Source organism: Manacus candei, unplaced genomic scaffold (assembly GCF_025592945.1).
Source record: "Manacus candei isolate 608988 ecotype Guabito, Panama unplaced genomic scaffold, ASM2559294v1 h1tg000007l, whole genome shotgun sequence".
Lineage (NCBI taxonomy): Eukaryota > Metazoa > Chordata > Aves > Passeriformes > Pipridae > Manacus > Manacus candei.
In genome coordinates this window covers 273,020-297,542 of record NW_026138055.1, presented here as the reverse complement: position 1 = coordinate 297,542, position 24,523 = coordinate 273,020, and the positions used below count along the sequence as shown (strand labels likewise).

The 24,523-nt window shown below is 43.6% G+C and overlaps 1 protein-coding gene across 3 annotated transcripts; it reads right to left on the bottom strand.

The window, feature by feature from the left end:
• Nucleotides 1–273: 273 nt before the first annotated feature.
• LOC127481752 (uncharacterized) lies at nt 274–17,828 on the bottom strand. Of its 3 annotated transcripts, none has more exons than XM_051811382.1 (24): nt 17,757–17,828; nt 17,312–17,408; nt 17,163–17,221; nt 16,936–17,028; nt 15,182–15,309; nt 13,692–13,838; nt 12,443–12,514; nt 10,905–11,072; nt 10,716–10,812; nt 9,627–9,844; nt 8,324–8,477; nt 7,317–7,525; nt 5,966–6,083; nt 4,917–5,122; nt 4,178–4,295; nt 3,930–4,096; nt 3,705–3,805; nt 3,492–3,613; nt 3,323–3,373; nt 3,049–3,232; nt 2,844–2,967; nt 1,670–1,766; nt 1,363–1,464; nt 274–850 (listed from the first exon to the last, which is right to left on the bottom strand). In XM_051811382.1, the coding sequence occupies exons 2-23, from the start codon at nt 17,338–17,340 to the stop codon at nt 1,382–1,384; spliced, it is 2,745 nt and encodes a 914-aa protein (XP_051667342.1). In that variant the 5' UTR covers nt 17,341–17,408; nt 17,757–17,828; the 3' UTR covers nt 274–850; nt 1,363–1,381. The 3 variants fall into 3 exon arrangements, with proteins under 3 accessions (XP_051667342.1, XP_051667331.1, XP_051667353.1); XM_051811371.1 differs by lacking the exon at nt 17,757–17,828 and adding an exon at nt 17,486–17,649; XM_051811393.1 differs by lacking the exons at nt 16,936–17,028; nt 17,163–17,221; nt 17,312–17,408; nt 17,757–17,828 and having other exon boundaries at nt 276–850; nt 13,692–13,851; nt 15,182–15,210.
• Between the last annotated feature and the right edge of the window lie 6,695 nt (nt 17,829–24,523).

The window sequence follows — 24,523 nt, the reverse complement described above, 5'->3', positions numbered from 1 at the left end:
GTGTGTGCTATCAGCTGGTATAGCCATCAGTGCACTTGCCCCCTCTTCACTGCTGTTAAACAGCTACACATGCTGCAGCCACACCTGCAGTTACAGTGTAGGCACATCCTGAGAGGTGGTTGTGGGTCAGGTTTGTACTTGATCTCTAAAAAATAATGATGAAGAAGAAAGGCTTTCTGTGTGTACAGAAAACAAAATGCCAGGTAAGTTGTCCTTTTTGCTCATATTAAAGCATCTATTTACTCCCATATTGTAGAGTTAGCCTTTTCCATACAGGGGCAGGTAGGAGGAAAATGAGGAACTAACAGGTTTCCAAGATTCTCAGGTCAATGTAATGATACAGACAGAAATCTGTATTAGTGAGGAAAAAAAAGCATTGTGTTTCATGTGGAAGCAGCAGGTTGCTTGGCTCTTTGAAACCAGTGTTGATACACCAGATGGTTGCTGTTGCACATTAGCAAGAAGATGTTCTGTGCTTACATTGCTCTGATGTATTTTTATTTGACTTTTCAGATTTGCACTTTACATTCAGATGTGAGGATTGGCAGTCACTTTATGAAATATTACAAGAAGCAGCTGTAATCAGGGCTGGAATAATTTTATTGATCTGCAAGTCCACATTTCAACAGCTGGAAGAAACAAGAAATATTATTATGCTGCCTTGGGTCATTTTCTGATAAGTTGTCTTCTGTAGCCACCTTAGAGAGGCTGTCTCACAGTTGGGTCAGCCAGTGCTGTCCCACAATTGGGTCACTCCAGGCAAGATAGTTCTGGTGGTCGCTGGAAGAGGTAGCTCCTGTGTCCAGTGGCACTGTTTGGAAAGCAACCAGCACAGCAGAGCCTTGAGGTGCTGTAGAAGGGACACAGAAGAAGTGAGGAGTGGTGCTGGAGCACACAGCTGACCAGCTCTGGATCTCCACGGGCAGATGAAACTGTAGTGTAAACCCTAACTGTTTGGAGGATTTGGGCCGTTCAAAAGAATTTGGAATATGGCAGTGACTTGTGCCTTGGTGTTTGATTCTAAAATTTTGGATCCATTTTCTTGCAGACTAGGGGCAGTCCTGTTGAAAACCTGTTGAAATAATACCTGGCTCCAAAAGTGCCTGCTGTGGCCCAACTCCAACATGCCCTGCTCTGCTGCTGGCATCTGCCACACCACCTGTGTTTGGCTTGGCAGGTAGCTCTCCTTTTTTCCTCTCTTACAGGCTCAAGCTTATACCTGGAGAGTGCAAAATATGCCCATTCCCTAGTTCTTGTTCCAGATCTTTTATTTCTGAGGTCTTGAAGGACAGGCTATGCATCGCTTGTGTCACAAAGCATGGTAACATCTCTAAGTGAGTACACAGAGCCTGGTGTTCTTACCAAATTCAGTTTCCATGTGTCATCTTAGATCTGGAGCAACAATCCTTACTGGTCCAGCAAGTACATAGCCCTGGAGACTGGCTGAATGGTGACCTGGAAGGGCTGAGAATAATACACAGTGTAGTTTTTAAGGAATAAATACATGCTACACGTTGTGAGTTCATGTATTAAAATATGAACTAAAGGTAACATCAATGTTCACAGTTCATGTCTGAGGCATTTCAGATGCCAAAGTCAGAGCTCATAAGACTCTGAAAAACATCAGGCTGGGGTGCATTGCAATGTTTTTTTTCTCCTGCACACCTACCCTTCCTCTCTGTGTTTGAGCTGCACTGTCCTCTGCAGGTGCTGCCAGGTGGTGTGTTGGTAGGAGAGCACGCTGCCACCAAACAGTGCACATACACCTGAGAAGAAGAAAAAGTGCCACTTGGTCCGTATGAAATGCCACTTTGCAGAGCATTGTGTTGTCTTTTGATCTCCTTTTGCAGAAATTACTGCTGGTTAGACTTAGGCTTCTCTGAAAGCTTCCATGTAACACCTTCTAGCTGAACCTGCCTTGAATTTTAAATTTGGTGTCAAAGAAGCCCTCAGGCAGTTTGGTAACTGAGAGGCTGAGACAGGAGAAGTTAAAACCTCATGTGCTGCAGTGTATCAAAGCTAGACAGAAACTCAATCTGGTGCTATATGCAGCTGCACACATAGCCAGAATTGCATCATGTTCATTTCTAGCAAGTTGAGCTGCTTATGAAAGGCTGAGTCAAAAAATGATGCAGTTACTTAAGCTGCCCAAGCAGGAGTACTGCTGTGCCTGGCATCAATACATGTAGTCAGGATGTGCAGTCCACTCAGCTGGGTGCAATAGGAGCAAAGTACCCTCAGGTGACTGTCCTGGGGTTTTCTTTGCTCTAATTAGTTCTCTTAGAGGAGAACAGAATCTCAAAAATTAAGACCAAATCCACATGCCTCTGCTTCATTGGGCTGGCATCCAAGGAGATGGATGACTGTCTGGGACAGATGGGAGACAACAGAGATGAACTTCATGTGAATATTAGGGCGTATAAGTTGACTTTTCTGCTCTAGACATTTTGAGCTGAAATGCTATGAATCTAATCCTACGCAAAGACAGAAACACCATATAAAAATCATATTTACATAACAAATTCTTTTGTTTACTTCAGCCAGTCCAATCTTAAGTCAACTGTGTTGCAGAGGAGATCTGAGAACTAAATTAAAGCAGCAGTCAGGCTAGTTGAGTTTAATGCTGACTAGGTCTTAACTCTGTGAAGTGTTTAAATCAACTATTTTTTAAAGCATAGAATCATAGAATATCTCAGGTTAGAAGGGACCCATAGGGATCATCAAGTCCAACTTCCTGCCTCTTTCGGGACTACCTAAAACTAAACCATATGATTGACTGTGTTGTCCAGATGATCTCAGGATAGGGTCCAGGAGTGGGAGGTGAGCCTTTCACTTAGTCTTACCTGTTCCAGTTGCTTTGCCAGGGTTCTTACTGCCAGCCTTTTAAAGTGAGAAGGGTGTCTGACCCTGGGGCTAACAGGTACTGGGCAGAACTCTGCAGCATACTCACTGCCATTAATCTCACACCTATATGAGGGAAAAGATCAACAGATCTAGAAGAAATTAGGGCTTTGCTGATGGGTACATTGGTCATTTAGAACTACTTGCCCATCCACAGTAATGTTCCATCTTGGGGTGCTACTGAAGTCCAGAGATCTGGTTACCCAGCAGTTTTCCAGGTATAACTCAATGTTGGAGCTCTCGTCTTTCAGCTCCACCTCAAGAAACAGAGGCTCCACAGATTGCTTGAGTATGGCCATGCTGGGCTCATAGAATTCCATGAAAGATTCATCTTGAGAAAATGTCATGGGATTTTGTTGTTTAATTTTATTTAAACTAAAATACTTTTGGAAATTTTCTGTTTTTTTAGGAGGACACTTACCTTTGGACACTCTTGAAACTACATTCAGAGCTTGTCTTACTCTTCTGTGTGCTGCAGAAAAGGAAATGTTAGTGAGGTTCTTTAGTAGAAAGTAGGGCATGTTTTAACAAGGGAACTCATGGCTGAAAGAGTTGGAGAGGTTTAAAAGTGGAGGAAGAGAATTGCCCACCTGCAGTATTTGATCTTGGTCCCATCGTACCGGAGCCAAAGGGAGGTGATGTGACTGGATCACTAACGAAGGCCCCCAGCACTAGGGTCTCCTTTGCTTGATAGTAGCACAAGATTGTTAGTCTAGAATAGGACAAAGGGTAATTTTTGTGTTCACATGTACTTTCCAGAAGCTGTGCCAAAGTGAGCAGTGCCAGTGAGCAGCAGATCCTACCTGTAATCTGGATCCCTTGTGATTGTCGGTATGCCCTGTCCTGGAAGAGTCTCTTTCTCATAAGAGATTTCATTTTCATAAATAATGTGATCACCTTCAAACTGTGCATATGGGAAGCTCATTAAAAATTGAATCTTCTCAGCATCTGGGGCAGGGGAACAAAAGAGAAAATGCAGGAGAGACAGAGTATTTCAGCAGGTGTATCTGCTCTGGCCATGGGCTTACCCTTGCAGAAGTGCCACAGGTAGTGACATGGAACTTGAAGAAGGCATGCGCTTCATTATACTCTCTAGGCTTGCAAGAGCTGTCCCTTAGTTTGGTTTTACTCATGTCAATGCCAGGAACTGTCTTCATTTGGGCAGATATCATTACAGTACCATCTGGGTGGCATACTGAGAGAGTCAAAGGGTTGGTTATGAACTCAAGGAAAGAATCACACATCTTTTTTTTGACTGATCAGTTGTATAACTTACTTATAAATTCTGAAGAATTAAAACTGCAGCTAATGGAGAACATCTGTAAGGTCTCCATAGTTCTCACTTTCCTTAGGGCAACATCAAACCTTGCTTTGATTTTCTGAAAGGACACTTCCTGTGAAGGAAGAGATAGAAGAGGTGTCTTGTTACAGTACATCATCCATGTGTACAAAGTTTTGCTCTCAGTTTGTGCCACTTGAATACTAACAAGTCACAGGAGTTAAGTCAGTGTCAAGGCTCAAGCCTGATGCAACATGGGGGCAGAATTTTCTTGTATGAATTTATCACTCACTGTCACAGAGATAATTTTGGCTGATTATTGTACAATAGTTCAGATGTTTATTACAGCATCAGTTTTTCCCTGCCATGTCTTAACATTTCTAGAAAATGTTCCTTTAAAAGAGCTTCTTTTATAAAACTTCTGTTGAAATATTGTTTCTGGCTCAGTGCAGATGGGACATTTTGCCTCATCTCAGTAAAAATACAGAGGAGTTTGTTTTTGAAGACTTGGTGCATATCTTTTAGAGACAAGTGAGCACTGCAGATTGCATCATACATGGCATTACCAGAAGGGTCCATGTCCCATGCCTCTTATCCTACTTGCACTGGCTTAGAGTCCTTCCCTCTGGAGGTTTTCCAATATGGGTGATGCCACAGCACTACAAACTGGGACTGGAGGACTCTGTGTAAGCAAACAGTTCTACATGCTTTAAAGAAGGCATTGCTAAACATGTACCTCGTAGATAACTCCCACAGCAAACAGAGGTATTTGCAAGATCAGGTGTGTAGAATTGATAGCTGCCAGATACCCATTGGTGAGTGCAATGTGCCGGTTCAGTAGCGTGTTACCAAGATACAGTTCCCAATACTGGTGCAAGCCAAAAGTAGGGAGGGTTAGATACAGGTTTTCTTCATCACAGGAGCCAACTGCTTCTGGTAGTTCTGCAGGAAGAAGGTGGGATGAAGAGTTAGCCATGAAGGAAGGTTTGAGCGATAATGTTTGACCCAGGAAGGGATTTCTATCAAGGGTAAAAAACCCAGCAGCTTGTTATGTGCATGCTAGCATTGTCTGCAGGGCCTTGGCTGTGTTGTGGGTGTAGCAGCTCACGTTTGGTGGGATGGGGAATCCTCATGCTTTAGCAGTGACCTTCCAGCTTGCTTCTGGGACTACTCTCTGTTTCAGTAAGGCAAGCTGAGCTATGTACATAAATACATTTTTTGATCATACTTCTTTGAGTTGAATCAAGAGTTATTTCAAAGATAAAATAAGTCAGTGAGGAGACTGTCACCTTTATGGCATCCAAAAATCTAATAAGACATCCTGACTGTTTCAGTAACCTGCTAAGTACAGCTCTTAGTGGATGATTTCTCCTTACAGAAATGCTCTCTTTAGAGATCACAGCGACTTATTTGAGTCAGTTAAGTTCTGCCCTGGATTTAGAGGCAAAATTGTATTTGAGGACAAACTGAAACTTGTAGCAATGTCTGAAGGCTTTGCCAGTAGATGTATGTTCAGGTTCTGAGGCATCTGGTTCACTGTTTGCAAGCCAACTTATTCTACACACTTGTTTTATTGCTCTGTGTCTCGAGGGCAGACTCTCTTGCCAGGATGCAGAAGAGCTGCCATCAGCAAAGCAGCAAGTTGGCTATTACCAACAATGAGCTTTCGAAGGGTGGGGTTTTCCCAAAGCTTCCATCCTCACTCTAATGCTGTTCTCACTGAATTCAATGAAAGCCTAATCCATGCTGTTGATGCAAACCAGTTAATATCAGGGCAAAGCTTACCAATATCAGCAATCACACACTCCACCTCTGCTGAATGATAATAGAGTGTCATCTCTGGCCCCACGCTAAGAGTGTAGTTAACCAGGAGGGTGTATTTTGTTTCATTTCTGTTAACATACTGAAAGAGAGAGAAGTGTAAGACTGCAGCAGCAATGGCTTCCAGCACAGACAGGCATGTATATCCTGAGCAACACTAAATTATTCCAACACCCTCCTCTCCCCTGCAAATATCTCAGTCTCCAAAAATATCGCTTCAACTGGACTAAAACTATTCAGGAATCTGGCCTAGATTCAACAGCTCTTTCAGCCAAACACAAATGTGGAGCATGTTGTGCCTGTTCAGAAAATGGAGGCACAAGTGAACACAGTGGTGGTTCCTCTGTAGCCCACTGGTGAAAGAGCTTGTAGAGGGAGATCTGGTTCCAAATCCTTATTCTTCTTTACTCAGAGTGCAGGCTGAACCCAGGAGAGTAAGTAATTGGTTAAATAGAAGGTGTGAGGAGATTCTATGAGAGATCCCTCTCAATATCCTCTTTTACTTCACTAAAAGTGCTCCCAAAGCAAAACCTGGTGTTCAACCTGAAAGAAATACTTCTGAATTTTTTGGCTTGCTTTGATCCTTAATGCAATTTAACTGCGGTTTGACTGCAGTCTTAAAACTATTTGCAAAAGTCCTGATCCTGTGCTTTCACAATGTAGTTCCTTGTAACAGAAAATAGCATCACAGCTCTGCGTGGTTTGGTTGGAATAGTGGTAGAGAACTTGCAGTTATGCATCCTCCCACTGAAATGAGAGGTTGAAATCCCTCTGTGAGTTCATACTTTTTGAAAAATATTTAGATTACAAACGGTCTGAAGCTTAACAAAATTAGATTTAGAATACCCTGAGCCTGCCTTTCCATGCTCACACATGGCATGGCTTGTGCCAGCGGTCAAATGGCTTTGCACAAACAGTGCAGAGGAGGTACTGGATGTTGGTAACTGGTGTTTGCAGCATTGCAATGAGTCATTTTTCCAAGACACTCCTGTTTCAAGGGACAGCGTCTAATTAATACAGATTTGACAAGGCTCTTCCTGTTGGGCGTGCACTGGGACATCAGCCATGCTGACAGGCACTAAAGAAAGTGGTATTTCATCTCATCTAATCACACTTGATACTATGTGTCTCCCAGAGACTTATGGAGGGCAAACTGGAGATATACAAGCCTCTAATTTTAACTCAGATGAGCTCTGAGTCATTGACACCTTTATGGCTGAGGAACAGTTGTTGGTTAATAAAAGCTGGGCTGTGTCTGCAAAGGGACTGCCCCTCCTCCTCCACTCATCTGCTGAAGTGACCTGCTGTATCTTACCTCTTTTTGAACATATGGATCATCAAAAGAGACTTCCAGGATAAACCCTTTTGTTCTATTAGAAAAGAGAGTTTCATAAACCTTGAAGTCGTGGTACTGTGCTTCCCTCGGGGTAAATGGCACATTTCCTATTGCGATTGCCACCAGAGAGACATCGGGAAGAAAGTATCCAAATGCAACATTAAAAAGCCGTTCCTCTGGCACAGTATCTGCAGGGAGAGAACATCAAATTACTGCTGATGTGGATCAAGTAACAAAGACGGTTGGGGTGGCTTCTCATTCAAATTCCAGGAAACTTAGCCAACAGCCATCTCTTTAATGGCTCTGATTAATGAGTGTTTGTATTCTAGTCAGATCTGAAATACCCTGAGTACATGAGAATTGCTTCAAGCTGCAGGAGATTAACAACAAATACATACAACTTTACAGAAAGTGGCTTCAGTGACTTTCTAGAGGTGCACTATGGCATGCAATGACTTTCCTATGAAGAAATCTAGAATCTAGTTCAGCCATGTAAAATACAGAAAAACTATCATAATGTATGCTAAGAGGCTCCTTTTTCTTTCCATATCCCTTATACAGGCAGCTTCAAAGATATTTAGTGCCTTAATGCATTGGAAAATACAATTTAAAAACCATGACTGCAGTACTGGATGGCACAATTATTTGAGTATGCTCCCCAGGTAACAAATGCAGGCAGTTTGGAGGAGAAAATGCCATCAGTGAACACTGTCTTTCTTCCCAACGTGATAACTGCACATCACAACATCTTTATTCTAGGGTCCCAGTGCTCACTGGAAAAATCTGGATGTTAATGCAAAAGAAATGTTTTCATTTTTATCAGCAACTAATAAGTTAAAACTAAAGCTTTGTGGTTGACTTTGGCTAGCAAATGAGAAGTGGGAGTTGAGAACATTGTGGGGTGTGTAGGGGTGTGGCAGAGGTCAAGTGGAGCGATGTATAACACAGCAAAAAATTAGTAAAAGACAACAAGAGGAATGACTTACTGTTGATAACAGTTGGCATTTGTGGCATGAAAGGTGTAGTGATGGATTTGATGACTGTGTACTTTGTGGTTTGCCAACCTGCATCTGTCCACGTGTGCTCCAAAAACAAGTCAATACTGTAAATGACTCCATATACACCACCAGATATGGAACTCTAGGAAGTAAAATGTGTGATTAAGTCTTAGTTCTCAATAGCTCAATAAAGGGATGACTGTATATGGTTAAAAATCTTACACTAGCAAGAGAAAGTTATATACTAGTACCGTTTGGGATGGATTTTGCTAGGGGAGCTTGTTTGTTTTTTGGCTTGGCCCATTTATCTGGTCCATGTGTGGCTCAGATACTGCTGAGATTCTCAATAAGGAAGTATCAGGTTTGCGGGGATGTCCTCATTAACATGTTAACACATTGGTTTGTTTTTTTTTACAATCCCTGGATTTCCAGTCATGTGTCCTGTTCTGTCTCAGTTCACTCTGAAAGTTTCTCAGTGCTTCCAGCAGTTCTTAGACCAAGCCTGTCTGGTGTTACCATACACACAGTGATGTAAGTATCCACTGATACACAAAAAAGGGAACTTCTGAAGGGGATAACTCAGAATCACACCAATGTCATCCACACAAAATGGAACTGATAAAGAGACTTGTAGGAATATTGCCAGCTCCTTTCTAGGTGTTCAAGGTCACATTGGATGGAGTTTTGAGCAGCCTGACCTAGTGAAAGATGTTTCTGCCCATGGCAGGGCAGTCTGGACGAGATTATCTTTAAAGGTGCCTCCCAATCCAAACCATTCTATCCTGTTTGACTGAACAATTTTTTGACATTGTCTCTGTATCTGTAAATTATAGATTGATGAGAAATAAACTATGTTCAAGGCAGGTAGTTGCACCCCAGCTACATGTGGAGAAACTGTCCCATGCTAACTCATGCTATCTTCATGGAAATTGGCTGGGAAATTACTCCTTGAGCCAGGTCAGATGTTTATGAGGACTAGTTTCACAATTTAACAACATAGACAATTGAATTCCAGTGTCCAGGAATCCTTTCGCTCTTAGTTTATTAGTATGCCTTAGAGATTATTAACAAAAGACATTTGCTTCTATCATGATTTGTAATCACAAAGTCCTAATTTCTGAGTAAGTGCTTTCAAAATACGGAGAAGGAGCATCTAGGTTTTCAAATATTTATTGTATCTACAAGTTTTAAGCAGCAATCACTCAGTATTTGGAATGATTTAGAATGATCATGATTTAGAAATATCTTCCATGGTACAGGCCCTCAAACATGTTTGTGTGTTCGTACTAACCTTTAGCTTGCCACCTTCTGCTCCAATAGGGATAGTTATTCTGATGTGTGTCTCATTGTGCTCCAGTAAGTAGTTCTTCTCCTCTGGATTTACTATGACTTGATCATCAACTCCCATTACAATGTTTTTAGACAGAAAGGTGGATTCTTGAACCACTAATGTGGGAATAACCCTTGGCGTCGTCCATGTCAGCGTAGTATCAGTGAAGCTGATGCCATCTGTGGAGTTAGATAGATAGATAGTCCCAGAGAATGGGTCACTGGAGTTACCAGAGCCATCCCTGTGCAACAGCTGCCTTTCTCTGACTCCTTTTCACCAGGATATCTGTACAACTTTCACTGATGCAACACCTTGTAGGATATTGGTCAACTGATGACTATTTTGTCACAGAGACCCTGGCACTCAAAGCAGGCTTGAATCACCAGTTTCAGGTGAATCATTAATTTTTTCAGAAGAGCCAGCAGTCATGCTGCCAGCTACCTGCTCTGTTGCCCTTCTGGTCCCAGGGCTTGCGGGCAAAAGGAATAAAAGGCACAGAGCAACCAGTTCAGACCTCCTTGAAATATTGGCTTCAGGGTCATGACAACTTAAAACCTACTGCTTCTCACCACTTGTTCACATTAATACTCTTCTGTGAGAGCCAGAAGGTACAACCACCACTTCTCTTCAAAAAGGTAGAATAGTTCTGCCTCTCCAGAGAAAAGGACTAGGTGAGTCCCAAGGATGCAGAGCTGCATGCCCTGCATGAAGTGGTACAAAAGAGGAGAACCAAGGCTGTGGGATTAGTCCAGGGGAAGCTCCCTGCCCCTTCTATTACCACTTTTACTTGTCTCCAGTTCCCTTCATCTAAAGTGAAGATTTGAGAAACTGGAGAGAAGGCACGACCCTGCACTGGGAACACAAGTAATGTACTGTCACAGCAGGGAACATGTTTGTCCGGGACTAAAGCCACAGACTCTTAGCTCATGTTGCTCTGAGGGCAGCTTGTAATCCCCTTTTCTAAGAGTAGGTCAAAGTGAAATGGGAAGACTGTGTTTTCTACTAGCTCCTTAGCTGGTTGTTTTTAGTGAAGAAGGAAGAAATTCTTACCAACAGGACAGGAGACAGTCGTGTCAATCAGCAAAAGCAGCCACCGCTGCCTGTACATGGAAGTGGAAGTGACCATGTTCATATTCACACCACTGACCTGGTGGGATGCAGGCAGAAAAAGAGAGCTGATGCTCTAGAGAGGCAGTGGAAAGGGCAGAGCTTTGTGTGTGACTGAGACCAACAACTCACCACACTGATGTCAGACTCGTTGCTGTGGTAGGGCGCGCGCAGGTACACTCGGGACAGCGTGTTATTGAAGCTGTATCCCAGTTTCACTGCATCGCTTACTGTTACTCTCTTTCTCCCTGATGGAGAAACAAACATCAGTTGCCATTGCTGGTATGCAACATTTTGAGTCTGCAAGAGAGAGATGAGTTGCATCAAATCTAAGTCTACCAAAGTCTCTTAAAAAAATATAATATTGTAGCACCTATTTTCCTGTTAGAAGCTTGAGTAACTGGAATGATACTGGACATTACTAGTTCATCCCAGGCAAGAAATTCCTTTGATATATATAAAGATAAGGAATTCTAGAGCTTTTTAAGGCACCTTTAAAGATAGTCTTATAGCAGCACTGGAAGAAACTTGGACTGGTGGCCTTGAACAAATCCACTGTGGACAAAAGGATCTGTGCTGTTAAGAAAATTATTGTCTTCATGTCTGTTGATTGCTGGAGTACTCCAGAGGCCAAATGACAGACTACCCTTTATAGTATGTAGCCATACTGTGCCAAAGATAAGAAGAGAGTAATGCCTGTACTGTCCTAGAACAGAGTCCCCTGAAATAATAGCTGTATGGGAATATAGTCAAAAGGAAAATGGGCATAAGGAGCAAGTAAGAGATGAGATAAAAAGGACAAGCATATATATTTCACAGGATCACAGAATGGTTAATGTTGGAAGGAACCACTGAAGGTCATCTAGTTTAACCTCCCTACTTGAGCAGGGTCCCCTAAAGCACATTACTCAGGATTGTGTCCAGGAGGCTTTTGAATATCTCCAGAGAAGGAGGCTCACAACCTCTCTGGGCAATCTGTTCCAGTGCATGGTCACCCACACAGTAAAGAAGTTCTTCCTCATACTCAGGTGGAACTTCCAGTGGATCAGTTTCTGCCCATTGCCTCTTGTTCTATTGATTGGCATCACTGAGAAGAGCCTGGCTCCATCCTCTTCAGATACTTACAGATATTGATAAGATCCTCTTAGTCTTCTCTAGGCTAAGCAGGCCCAGCTCCCTCAGCCTTTCCTCATAAGAGAGATGCTCCAGTCATAATTTCCCCATAATTCTTTCCATTCTCAAATAATTTTCGTCTCAGGGACTCCTGAGCTATCTGTAGCTTCTTTGTATTTTGTACATCTTATTGGATTTCTCTTCAGTCAACTTTTCCAGATTCTCTTTGGGATCAAATAAATTTTTAACAGCCACAACATCTTTTAGCCATGAGTTTGACAGATTCACTACCCATTGTGTGAAGAACCACCTACCTTTTTTTTGTCTTGAATGCAGTTTCCACTAATGGAACAAGCACATGGCTCTGTTCTCCCACCTAAATGTCTTTTTGCAGTCTAGAGGTCTAAAAATACTTGAGAGGTTTTTCAATACTTGATGGCAACTTTGTCATCTCCCTGGGTTTTTTTGAGAGAGATGGAGCTGTGCCCCAAGAATGACTCATAAGACTAGAGAGAAGAGGCAGGCTAGGAACTGTTAGGAAAGGCTCCCCTTCATACCTCTGGCAGTGCTGACATCCACGCTACGGTGTAGTCATTTGAAACTGCAGGGACATCAGTCTTCACTGACACCTGGGGACACAGAGGATATTCTTTGGGAGCAAACAGATCTTCAACATTATTACAGGCATGGGGAATAGAGAGAGAGAGCATTCAGAATTCTTCTCCAAACTATGTCTGGATTTAGCAATTTGCATTCTTCGAAGGTAATTAAAGTGTTTCCGTAGAGGTTTTTGATGGCAGTAGTTTCTGTGGCCTTACAATCAAAGTTAAAAGCATGGCCTTTATGGTGGTGCATGTATAGCAGAAGAAATACTTTGTGTATGACCAGATAACCCAAAAGTCCTGCTTCATATCTGGTAAGCTGTAAACTAGATTCCAATCTGGAGACTTTCAGGGACATCTGGGTCTCTTCACCAGAGGTATAAAGAAACAGGTTTTTGGCTTTAACAGGATTGGTTCCCCTTCCCATGCAGGCTGAACATCTGAAAATGCCGGATCCCCGGTACCTAAGGTAGATGCTATGGTGTAAATCTTGCCAGCATGTGCTTCTGAGTGAGGTGAGGTAAGAGGACAGGGTCAGAGGACACTGGGTTGGAAGTCAGTGTTTGCCTCAGACATCTGTACCACGGTTTAAGTGTGTTGCAACACCCAGACGTGACTGCAAGCCTCATGTTCTAACAGGAGAAATATGCTTTCTTTGTCCTGCCTATAGTAGTTGTGTACAAAAAGCAGTGAAATTTGGTTTGTTCACAGCCTTATTTCTACACTGGTGCATAGGTGGTGGCAGCAGGCTGGACAGCCCAATCATACCACCCAGTGGGAAGCAGGTCCTATCTCACAGTGATGTTCTGTGAGTTGTGTGATGCAGCAGAGGTGAAGCTCTGCAGCCTCTAGGTTTTATTATTTCAGACATAAGGATGACATTCTCACAGATGCTGAAGCACTTTATTACATAAAGGTACTCTCATGAGCTAAAGAGCTTGCCCTGCCAGGCTGTTGATTTGTTTGCAGAGGCTTGACTTACATCATCTGTAGAGTTAGCTGAATTTCACTTCATCCAAAATACCTATGGCATGTAAATGTGTTACTAATAAGCATCTACAGTTACACACTCTGCTAAATATCAGCAGGTTGCTATTATGCCTGGTACATAGCGTACAATCAACCTCTGACAGGAATTTGTGGAGGTTGTTGTGCCTGGCAGGGAGCTTGTATGTAGCCTCGACTTCAGTGGGAAAATTTTTACCTCCATGTAGTTTTCTTCACACACAATTTCTCTTGAAGCCCAGGAAGGGTAGGAGCAGTACATAGGGTGGGTGTAGGTCACAGCTGCCCTCATGCTTGAAAATGAGGAGACCTTGATGTTCACAGTCAGAGTAAACAGATCATCTGCCTGGGAAGAAAAACTGGCAATTCAGTAGATACTGTGTAAGGTCCCAGGATTGACTGCATGGGACCATCTAGTCCTGTTTCTGAGGGTGTTTTATAATGATGAGAACAGGTTTAGAGCTGTAGTGCCAGTTCCTCCAACATACCACCCTATCCGAAGTGGTTTGTTTGTGGGGGCTTTCTGAGCTGGAGACATTGCTTCGGCACTCACAGCCTTTGTCTCAGATCACATCTCAGCACTATTCTTGACACACTATAACGTGCAGCTGGTCAAGAGAAGATCTCACCTACCTCACCATATGGTTCACATTTCTCCCATTTGTGACCCATGTGCCTCCTCATGGAGAAAAAGTACTAGACCTTTTGTTTTGATGTAGGTTGTTCAGATCTGTCTTAAAAATGCTGTTTAGAGTCTATCTTGACTCGCTCCGGTAAGAACTCCCTTTGATTCTTCAACTCTCCAGGAGCCACACACAAAGCCATGGACCATGCTTCTATCTGACATAGATGTGTATTTTTCTACAGAAAAAGGCAAAAACTTTCCAGAGAAATTTCCAGCCTGGAAATCCAGGTCATTGCACAGCACACTGCACACCCCCTGTCCTTGTTAGCATAACCTCTGCCCATAAAGTTTTACCATATTTTTTCTGTGGGGCTTCCAGGACCAACCAGACTAAACATGGACAAGCAATGAAGTTTCTACTCTGATATATTCTCTTTCTGGGTATGTTTCATCCCGGTGAATATTTAGAAATTAGAAGTCCAGGCTACACTTTTACATGTATTTTTGGAAGGGGTGAATCACTTTCCTGAGATGCCTGCCTCTCTCCATTGACTATTGTGGAAGCCTAAACAACTAGTTTAGGCTAGACATTATCTTTTAGATGGCTAAAGTTACATGAGACAAATCTAGATCTAATAGGCGTGTGTGATCTACGTTCCTAGGCATGTGTTAATAGGCACATTACCACACAAATTAAGCCAGGAAAAAATCTGCCAGAATCACACTCAAGCAGATGCCTACTTCTTTCCAGAGAGGCTTTCAAGAAACTCTCTGGCAAATCAGCAGCTACAAAGATATGCTTAAGAACTGGCAGCTAGTCAGCAGCATTATGCTAAGTGTCATTCCATGGACAGAGGAAATCCCATGTCAGTCACACTGAACAACCCTCGAAGCGGAGAGCCATTGCCTATTCATTTCTACACACTACCAACACTGGTTCCTTGAATTCACTGTTCTCAAAATGTGCCATTAGAATACCATATAGTTTCTCAGTCTTGTCTGTCTTGTCTTTTTGGAGAGGATGTGCAATCTGAGCTGTTTTCAAGCCTGTGGCTGGGTCTTACCTCGTTGGCCACATGACAGCCAAGCACTGACGCGCGGAAGACGGGGTTGCCCCACACATCTTCTGACAGCATGTAGCCACAGCGAGATGCTAGTTTCTCATCCAACAGAATGGGGCCAGCATAAGGATCTACAGAAAAAGGGAATTATATGTGGGATGTAAAGCTCAGGGCAAGTCACGGGGCAGAGTGGTGCTAAGGGCCTCTCATGCAGCTCTTCTCTGGGTGCTCTCCAGTGATGTGTGCTGTTAAAGACCTGGTGAAACTGTGCTGGCATTTGTAGGAATGTGTGACACAGTCTGGTGTGACTCAACCTCACCCATGTAATGTGCACTTTAGTGCCTGTTTCTTTGCATCCAGAAGCATTTGCCACTGCCACCTTGAAGTGCTATTACGGAGAACTTCTCCGAGATATCACCTACATTTTTCCCTCCCTAACTCCCTATAAAAAAGTGATGGACTATTAAGCCCACCCATTTTTAAAAATCATCAAGCTGTGATAATCTGCTGTCAAAGGATGCAGTCATGGACCTGTTTCGGATGGGCATTTTTACATATTGATCATATTTGCTGCTCATCTGCATGTGCTGTGAAACCTATGGGGGGAGCCAAGTAACAGACACAATGAGGGCTGGCTGCACTCAGCTCTTGATGTTGGTGGAGTTAATAACATCATATTTTGTTAATTATCTGCCCTCTGATTAAGGAACTATTTTAGCCTTGGGATAGACACAAGAATCTGTACAAACAGATAGGGTTTAACTAGCTGCCACTGCAATTTCTAGATTTGTCTGTCATCTTTATATGTAGAACAGGACTATAACTGCTGTTTGAGTACATGTATGCTTGCAGCCCGGATAGACTAAGGAGATAAGTGGAAATAACTTTGGAATAAGAAGGAATAGCTTTTATGAGACCAACTGATAGAGCTGGAAGAAACAAACAACATTTTATGCCTGAAGGCTGGTCTGTTGTTTCCAGCAGTATCAGTTGCTCTCATAAATGCTATCACTTCTCCCCACACACTTTCCATACTTGATTTTTTCAGTTCTGCCTCCAAATCAAGTGAAACAAAAACAAAACCCAGAAAAAAATGGACTAATCTCAACAGAAATTAATCTGGTTTGGGGTGAAATCACATACTTTTTACAATCTGATGTGAACATTTTCTGGTTTTCATTTTGGTTCGGTAGATTTTTGTTTTCCCCAGCAAAACGGAAACCTTTTGTTCAAACTGAATTAGGGTATTTAACTGCAATTGTGATGTTAAATGAAAAGGAAATTAAAAAAAAAAAGTCCTTAAATTGCTGCAGCACTCAGCACTCATTGAGAGTGTGTTTTCTGGGTATTACCTGTCCTACAGTGCTGTTTTCATTTGTGCTGTCCAGGACATATCCGATCTGCAATGTCCGCTTTGTTTTTCTTGCTAGTCACGTGTAAGAGCTCAGCAGAGGAAAGTATGAAAGCCAAATGCCAGTCCTTCCTCTTCAGACCATCCTTTCTCCTTTCCCCAGCAGGTTAGTTGTAAGGGGCAAAGGGGGCTGTGGCTGTAGATACAAGCTTTAGTGCTCTGTAGGGATACTGGCCAAATCGAGATGTGAGAGGCCAGGTCTAGATGACAAGGATGTGCTGCAGGTTCTTTGGGGTCAGTTACCAATTATCAATAGATGGCAGCAGCATCCAGATCACAGACTTCTTTGATCACTTGGGTGATTCCCCAGCCGTCATGGTATTTGGGGTAGACACTTGTGACTCACCATAGATTTCCAGCTGGAAGAACTTTCCCTGGAGAAAGAGTTTATTCAGTTTCATCCAAAAAATTCTGGAGCGGCAACTGCTCTCTACAAAACCTGGTGGGAGCACATATAGAGTGGATGAGTCATTGGGACTGAAGGGCAGAGAAGAGGCACATCCTGTTACAAGCAAAATAACCAAGTTCTCATCCTTGCCTCTTCCCACTATCCTCTTATCATATTTCACCAACCTGGGGGAACCATCTGCCTCCCTTGTCCCAGCCAGAACAGCAAGAAAAGCAGCCAGATTCTGCAGTATAAGCACATGAATTAATAATGGGGTGAACAGAGAAAAAAAAAGAAAGGAAAATTAAGGAGGTGGCGACCAAAGTCTTGTTACCTGCATAGCGAGTGACCCACAGCCTCCATCTGTCCTTGGAGACCTCTGCATGGGCATCAAAGTCCTTCTCCACGTGAAAGAAAGTAAGTGGACACAGCTGTGGAGACAGAACTTGGTCAGACCCGGGAGGAGAGGTACAGCTTACCTTTACAGACTGTGCTGTGTTCTCCAAACCCTGTGTGTAGACCAGGAGGGGCCAGTGGCTTCTGTCGTGGAGGGACACCTGGGCTGAATCCTGCAGTGCCCTTCAATGTTATCTGAGCTCACTCCTGGCAGTGGGAAGCAGCCTCCCTCTCACTGGGAGGGCACAGCACCCTTCTGCTGTGCAAATACCTTCACAGGTATTTGCAAGGTCAGAGGCTGCTGCTGAACCTAACTGTAATGAGACCAGCAGAGGGTACTCAATGCTTTCCATCAACCCCTGGGAAGTATTCTCATTCCTTACAAGCCAGTTGGGTAGCTTTGGCTTCAGGTCTTAAGAGCACAGAAACATTTCCCTGGAGGTGTTTTAATTGGGTCTACACAGGAAATACATTTTTGTTTCTGTGAAATGTCCCAATGACCCAGCCATGCCAGAGATAACAGCAGTTCTTTGGCAGCTGCATGTTTGGCTTTTGTGGATCCAGTTAGGTCGCCCTTTGATTTGTTTGATTATCAGAGAGTGTTTTGGTGAAAACATCTTGTTTTTAGAAGTGCTCTGATATCATTGTCAGACCATGTGCAGGTCTGTCTGTAAATGACCAAATATATTGCCTGAGAAGAGAATGTCTTAGCTCCTGATGAGAGTTGTGGCTCTGGGACTGCAAGTGACCCAGGAAGCAGGAAGGCTGAGAGGCTTGGTGAGCTGAAAATACAGCTTGTGTGGCATTGATGAACCATAGTGGGTACAGGACATCTAGGCTGACATTTGAGCAATTAAAACACAGGGCTCAATTTCCTTTTCATTTCCATTTTGGGGCATTGCCCAACGATTCTTACCTCACTTTGATTCACAGGCATGAGCAGAGCTGTGCTGTAGAATTGAGATTATTTTCACAGCACCCTTCACACCACTTCAGAATAAATAAAAGCCAATGGGCACATCCACTCCCAGGACACAGTGCAATTGGTCTGATTTCTGAGACAGAGGGACAGAGGCTTTAACAATCTCCTAATTAATGTCCTTTGGCCACAAGAACCTTTCTCATTCAGTGGGAACTGAAGTCCAACTTCTGCAACAACTTCTCATGGGCCCACGCAGGACTCGCTGCATGATCCTGGCCTGCGTTACCTCTGTGTCCCCGGGCTCAGAGTGACTCTTCATTGAATCCAGCTGGGGCTGGAATTCGGCTGGAAATGGCGGTACTCAGATACCACAGTGATGAGTGTGGTGTAACACTGAGATTTTAAATTTTGAGTGAAAACTTTAGTATATTTGGATAACAAACAGTTCCAATTTTGATAAGCCACTTCCAAGAGCCATGTAGCATCTCCCCAAGATACTGAGATTCAAGGTCTGAGGGAACCATGTTTGAGAGAGCATGACTGCAATTTATTAATTAACAGTCAACTGCCAGGGCAGGTACACAACTGAAATTAGCTGCCACGAGCAGTGAGATGAATTTCTCCATCTTTGAACAATGCAGACCATCACGGTTACTCTGTTTCTGGCATTAATCTTGTTTCTAAATGTGGCAGAAATGACTTTGGATGTGACATAGAAATTGTGGTCAGTGTGCAATAGCCAGCTCTTGGCCTCACTATCAACCAAGCAAAGCAAAGCAAGTCCAGGTCAAACGCTTTTGGCTTCCAAGGATCGCTTAAGTGCTGTGGAAAGCATTGTTAGCATTGGGCGCCTGGAAGCATCAGCTGCTTGTGGTCCCTAAAGTTCCTCTGGTACTGATTATAAAGGTAGGGAGGATCAGCTTGTGCGTTCCAGGTTATTATATTTGTCTCCTCGGTTTCCCCCGCTGTTTTGGCTGCACAAGAGCACCCATCTTAATGTTCTCCTAGGGTAATAAACAGCTGCTGCGTTTCGACCTTGAAGTGATGGCATTCTGTGGTGGAGAAGATGATTCATGGCTTGGGTTCTTTCAAGCTGAAAGGTACCGTATGAATGTAATGTTTTGGTTTCTCTTTATTTCCTGCATGGGTCTGGAACTGAGGGTTGTATTATATAATGTGATTGGAAGTTTACAACTGGCCACTTGGAGCAGCACACATATAGCACTTCTCCCAGTGAGGCTTGGTTTCAGAGGTGGAAAAAGGCTCCAGCCCTTTGAGTCATGGTGTTTGTATGTCTGTTGTTCTGTGGCACTGAAATCCCCAGATTACTACAGAGATAGATTTTTTGGTTTCTCTATCCCAAGTCTTTTAATTATGATTTTATATTATAAAGTTATATATATAATATTTTTATATATGTGTATATTATATTTATATATATATTTAGATAATATTATAACTTTAATTATAACTTTATTTTTAATTACAATTTTCCAACTGGTTAAAAAGCAAGGATGTATTTTTTGTTAATTTGGGGTTTTTTGGTTGTTTTTTCCACTGGGGCATGTGTTGATCTGAATTAAACTTCAGAGTTTGATACTTAGTCTGAGTATGGGATAGAGTAAAATGGCACCAATTATTGGACAAAAAAATAAGTAGTGAACAATGAGAGAGCGAATGGGTCAAAGCCTTGTTTTACTGTATCATAAACAGATTCATAGAATCATAAAATCACAGAATAGTTTGGGTCGGAAGGGACCTTAAAGATCATCTGGTTCCAACCCCCATGGCATGGGCAGGGATGCCATTCACTAGATCACTAGATCAGGTTGCTCAGGGCCCTATCCAACCTGACCTTGAATGCTTCCAGGGATGGGGTGTTCACAACTTCTCTGAGCAACAGTCTTTGCTCATATAGAGCTGTGAGAAGCCAATATAAGGTATCCCTGTCCTCCTTGACCTCTTGCAGCTGCAGGACTGGCAGATTTGAAATAGAGATAGAAATATTGGTATGTCATTGTTTCTAAACCTAGAAATAGCTGCCCAAGAAGATGAGCTAAGATGCGACTGTCAACTAGAGAGATCCTCTAGGAAATCTTCAAGAAGGAGATGCTAGAAGAGGTTCTTCTCCCTAGGAAAAGATATGCCTTGGAGTAAAATGAGAATTAGATAACCAGGTTATGTGTTCAGAAGTCGAGAAATGAGAACAATGTTAAAATTTATCTCAGAGAAACATTTTCTCAGGGTGTCTGAGACACAGAGAGGTGCAAGTGGCCTCCACTTGCAGAGTAGCACTGCTGTTCTGGGACGAGCTTGGTCACCTTGACATGGGTGTGTGCCTGAGCTCTGCTCCCACCCATGTGTGCCATGAGCTTGTAAGTGCATTCAAAAGGCTTTGAGATCCCCAGAGAAAAATAGCATATAAGGACAGTTCTGGTTTAACTTCATGACACAAAATAACCTCACTGATGCCACTGCTCTGTGTTTGTATGCATGTCATGTTTCAGAGGGTTGAGGCTGTACTGTTCTGTGCAGATGGTGCAGGGGAAAATATACCTGTATATAATAATTGCAGAAAAATCAGCTCAAAGAGCCAATTTCTTCCTATCCCCATGAGCTGGTAGTTGGCTTCTGCTCTGAACTGTGAGAGTTTATATTCCTCATTTGTTTTTATTAAGATATCATGATTATAATAATAATTATTATTATCTGTATAACGTGTGTTTAGAAAGTGTCCACGTGTTACTGCCATTTTTATCTTTAACATACGCCACACTCAAATGCACATGAATTCCAAAAAGCAACACTTGCATGCCACTAAATCGTTAATGTGATGGAAAAAGAACAAATAAGCAGACCTGTACACTGATGAGCTTTTAATTCTTTTTTTAACATGCAATTGGTGTTAATTTCTCTGTGCCTGTAATGTTTGTGTTCACTATAACTGAACAATAGAACTTTGTTTTTGTTCTTTGTGTAAATTAAAAACATGTGTTCTCTTTATGCGAAAACTTGTTTTTTAAAAGAAGCTGGTCTGATCTAACTAAATACCAATGCTGTGTCCACAATGAGTTACTATTAATATTTGGGAAAGGCAACCATCCAAAGCAAGTGTAATGTCAAATCACTGGCGGGAGTGCATATTTATTGCTCGAAGTGACAGATAAAAATGCAGAGGTTACAAAAACAAAATTCTTGCGGATGACTAATGATGCATATATATGCCCCCAATGCCCCATCACCACATTTACAATTGGCAGGGTGTTCTCCACTGCCTCTTGCTCCCCCAGGATTAATCAACAAGAGACTGGTAGCTTGGCACCCTCCCTGGAGGAGCGATGCTGCTCCCACCTTCCCTCCGGCAGACCCTGCATGGAGTGACCTTTGGGGTGTGCTGGAATCTGATCCATCTATTTAATTTGTCAGAATTTTCCCCCACCTTGTTCTGGTATTTTACTGCATGGGTTTATTTTCTGCTGAAGGCACATGACTTTTTTTCTGTGCAGGTGGAGGAGGAGGAGCATCCACTGCATGTTTCTGTAGTGCCTGTGAGTGATGCCAGCACGATGGTGGTCTTCAGAGTTGTCTTTTAAGTTGTGGTATGAAGGAGTTGGCAGCCCAAGATGGGACTGTCATCTTTCTCATGAGGAGCAGTCCTGCATTAAGCAGCACTCTTGCTGAAGTAGTTATTTAGGAGGTTATTTCAGATACACTATTTCTCATGATCTGCAGTAGCAGAACTGGGATCATGAGAGGCCCATGATCTCCCTGCCCAGGTGGCTATGGAGCCTTGTCACTAATGTACTTGAGCATCTCAGAGACGATGAAATAGCCCTCACAGGCAGATGTCCTCAGGAGAAAATACATATAATTAACATTTCTCGATGAAGGGCCTGATTCAGGAAAACTTCTCTATTGAGTGCAGCAGTTAAGCCTTTGTTTAAATCTCATTTATTTCAGTAAGATTTAAACATAAGTAATCCCTTCCCAGACCCTAGGCATGTCAAGCTCAGACCTGCTTCTCCCAGTGCCGCTACCTCTGGTGTCCTGTTCCAAGGGTGCTGAGCCTTTCCCTGGCATGAACCAAGAAAAAAACCTTGGTTGTGTTAAAGAATTAGGTATTTTGTTGATGTGCTTATTGCAGTCAGTGCCACAACCTATTATCAGCATAATTTCCCCGCTCCCTCTTAAGATGCCCCACTCTTGTATGTCTTTCCCCTCTCCTGTTCTCCTCTAGAAGAGTTCTGTGCTGCTTCCTTTCCTGTACCCTTTTCCTTGACTACCCCTAATATCAATGTTATTCATCTCCATCTCTTTTTGCAGCATCTCTGCTCTCTCTCTGCTATGTACTGTGGCATCCCCCATCCTGCTCCCAACAGGTACCCACAGCAGTGGTGGCCTCCCACAGAGGCCAGCGCTCATCAGCTGGTCAGACACCAATGTCCTCCTCCAAGATCCAGCTGAACACAGAACTTGCTGAGTCACATTTTCACTATAAAAACACTCCTGTGCTTCCCTAGAGTCGCACAGTTATAGGCACAGCTTGGCCAGAGAGGAGCAGACAGCTCTCACCCTGAAGCGCATCCAGGAATGCTGGCAAGAAGTCTCTCTTGTTTCCTATCTCGGGTTACTGCAACGTGGGTTAGGACTACAAAAGCTTGAAATCCCTGGCAAGCTTACACTGTACATCTGTCTAAGATGAGGGCCAGCGTGGACAATCATGGGCTCCGGCCCATGACCAGTATGAAGCACTTTGTTCCTTGCTGAGCAGCTGTCATTAACAGTGATCTGTGAGGTTTCTTCCCGATTTCAGTCAATTGCTTGCACGGCTGCTCTCTTCTCTCATGAGTTCTCCATGCTTGCCTGTTTGGCTGTGGAGGTGATCTACTGCTCGGCCTCACCAGCTAATTTGTCTTGTCATTTTGCTGTCAGGGAGGTGAGTGCTTTTTCCATGTCCGATGAGCTGCAGCCCCTCTCATACCCTTGGGGATGTAAAATCTGTAAAATGGCAACAGCACTTGCTCCCAGGGACCCTTGTGAAGGATTAGCAGGGAGTGTTTGCAGTGTGACTCTAGAGGATCTATAAATCACCAGGCTCAGCCTCCCTGTAAGTGGAGGTCTGTTTCGGAAGACGAGTCAGAAGTGGAGTCACTGCCTCATATCACTGGTACCTTATGTGCCTATTCTACGGTCAGAAACTGGTGAATTAAATTGGTGCTACTCTACAGGAATTGAGCTTTTGTGTTCCACAAGACCTGTCAGACTTTTCTTCCTATCAGTAGGACCTGGCGCTCATGGCCCACAGCAAAGAGCAGAGCAAGGTGCAGTGTCCTTTTGTTCTCTAGAGGGAAACAATTTTGATGCCGATTGTCCCCAACTTATCCAGGCTGATCTACCGCACGATGCTGCTGTCACCTGGCTGGCAGTTTTGGTGTGCGGGTGGAAGAACAGCCACCTCGGCTGGATGTATTTCATAAAGCAGCGTTCAAGGTGATTGTTGTCCACCCTCTCAGTTCTCAAACCGTTCCCAGCGGCAGGACTCCCCCTCCGTCCTGCGGGGCCGCTCTTAGCGCCGGTTCCCGTTAGGTGTCTCCCTTCTCCTCCTTATGGGCTCGGGAGGCCGGTTGGATCCGTGGGATTGTCCCTCGGCGTCGCTCCGGGATGGCGCACCGGGATCGGGACACCGCGGCCCGCCGGGGTCAATCTCTGGCTCTGGCCGCGCTGTCGGACTTTGAGCCGGGATTTTTGCGCAGGAAATTTCTTTGGCCGGGGAAGGGAACAGGATCCTGCCGCCGGCACCACTATCAGGGCAATGTCCACCCGCATTTTTCCACCTCCCAGGCACCACACAGTGATCCAAGGGGCTCCTTGGGGCTTCTCGCCCCTGCCCGTTCGGGGCAGAAAGCATCCCCGCCCGAGAGGCAGGTGTGCCTGCAGGCAGGGGCAAAGCACTGAGTATCACAGAACCACAGAGTGATTTGAAAGGGACCTTGAAGATCCAGTTCCAACCCTCCTGCCATGGGCAGGGACACCTTCTGCTAGACTAAGTTGCTCCAAACCCCATCCAGCCTTGAACAATTCCAGGGATGGGGCATCCACAGCTTCTCTGGGCAACCTGTTCCAGTGCCTCACCACCCTTACAGTAAAGAATTTCTTCCTAATATCTGATCTAAAGGTTTTCTCTTTTAGTCTAAAGCCACTCCCTCTGGTACTATCACTATCTGCCAG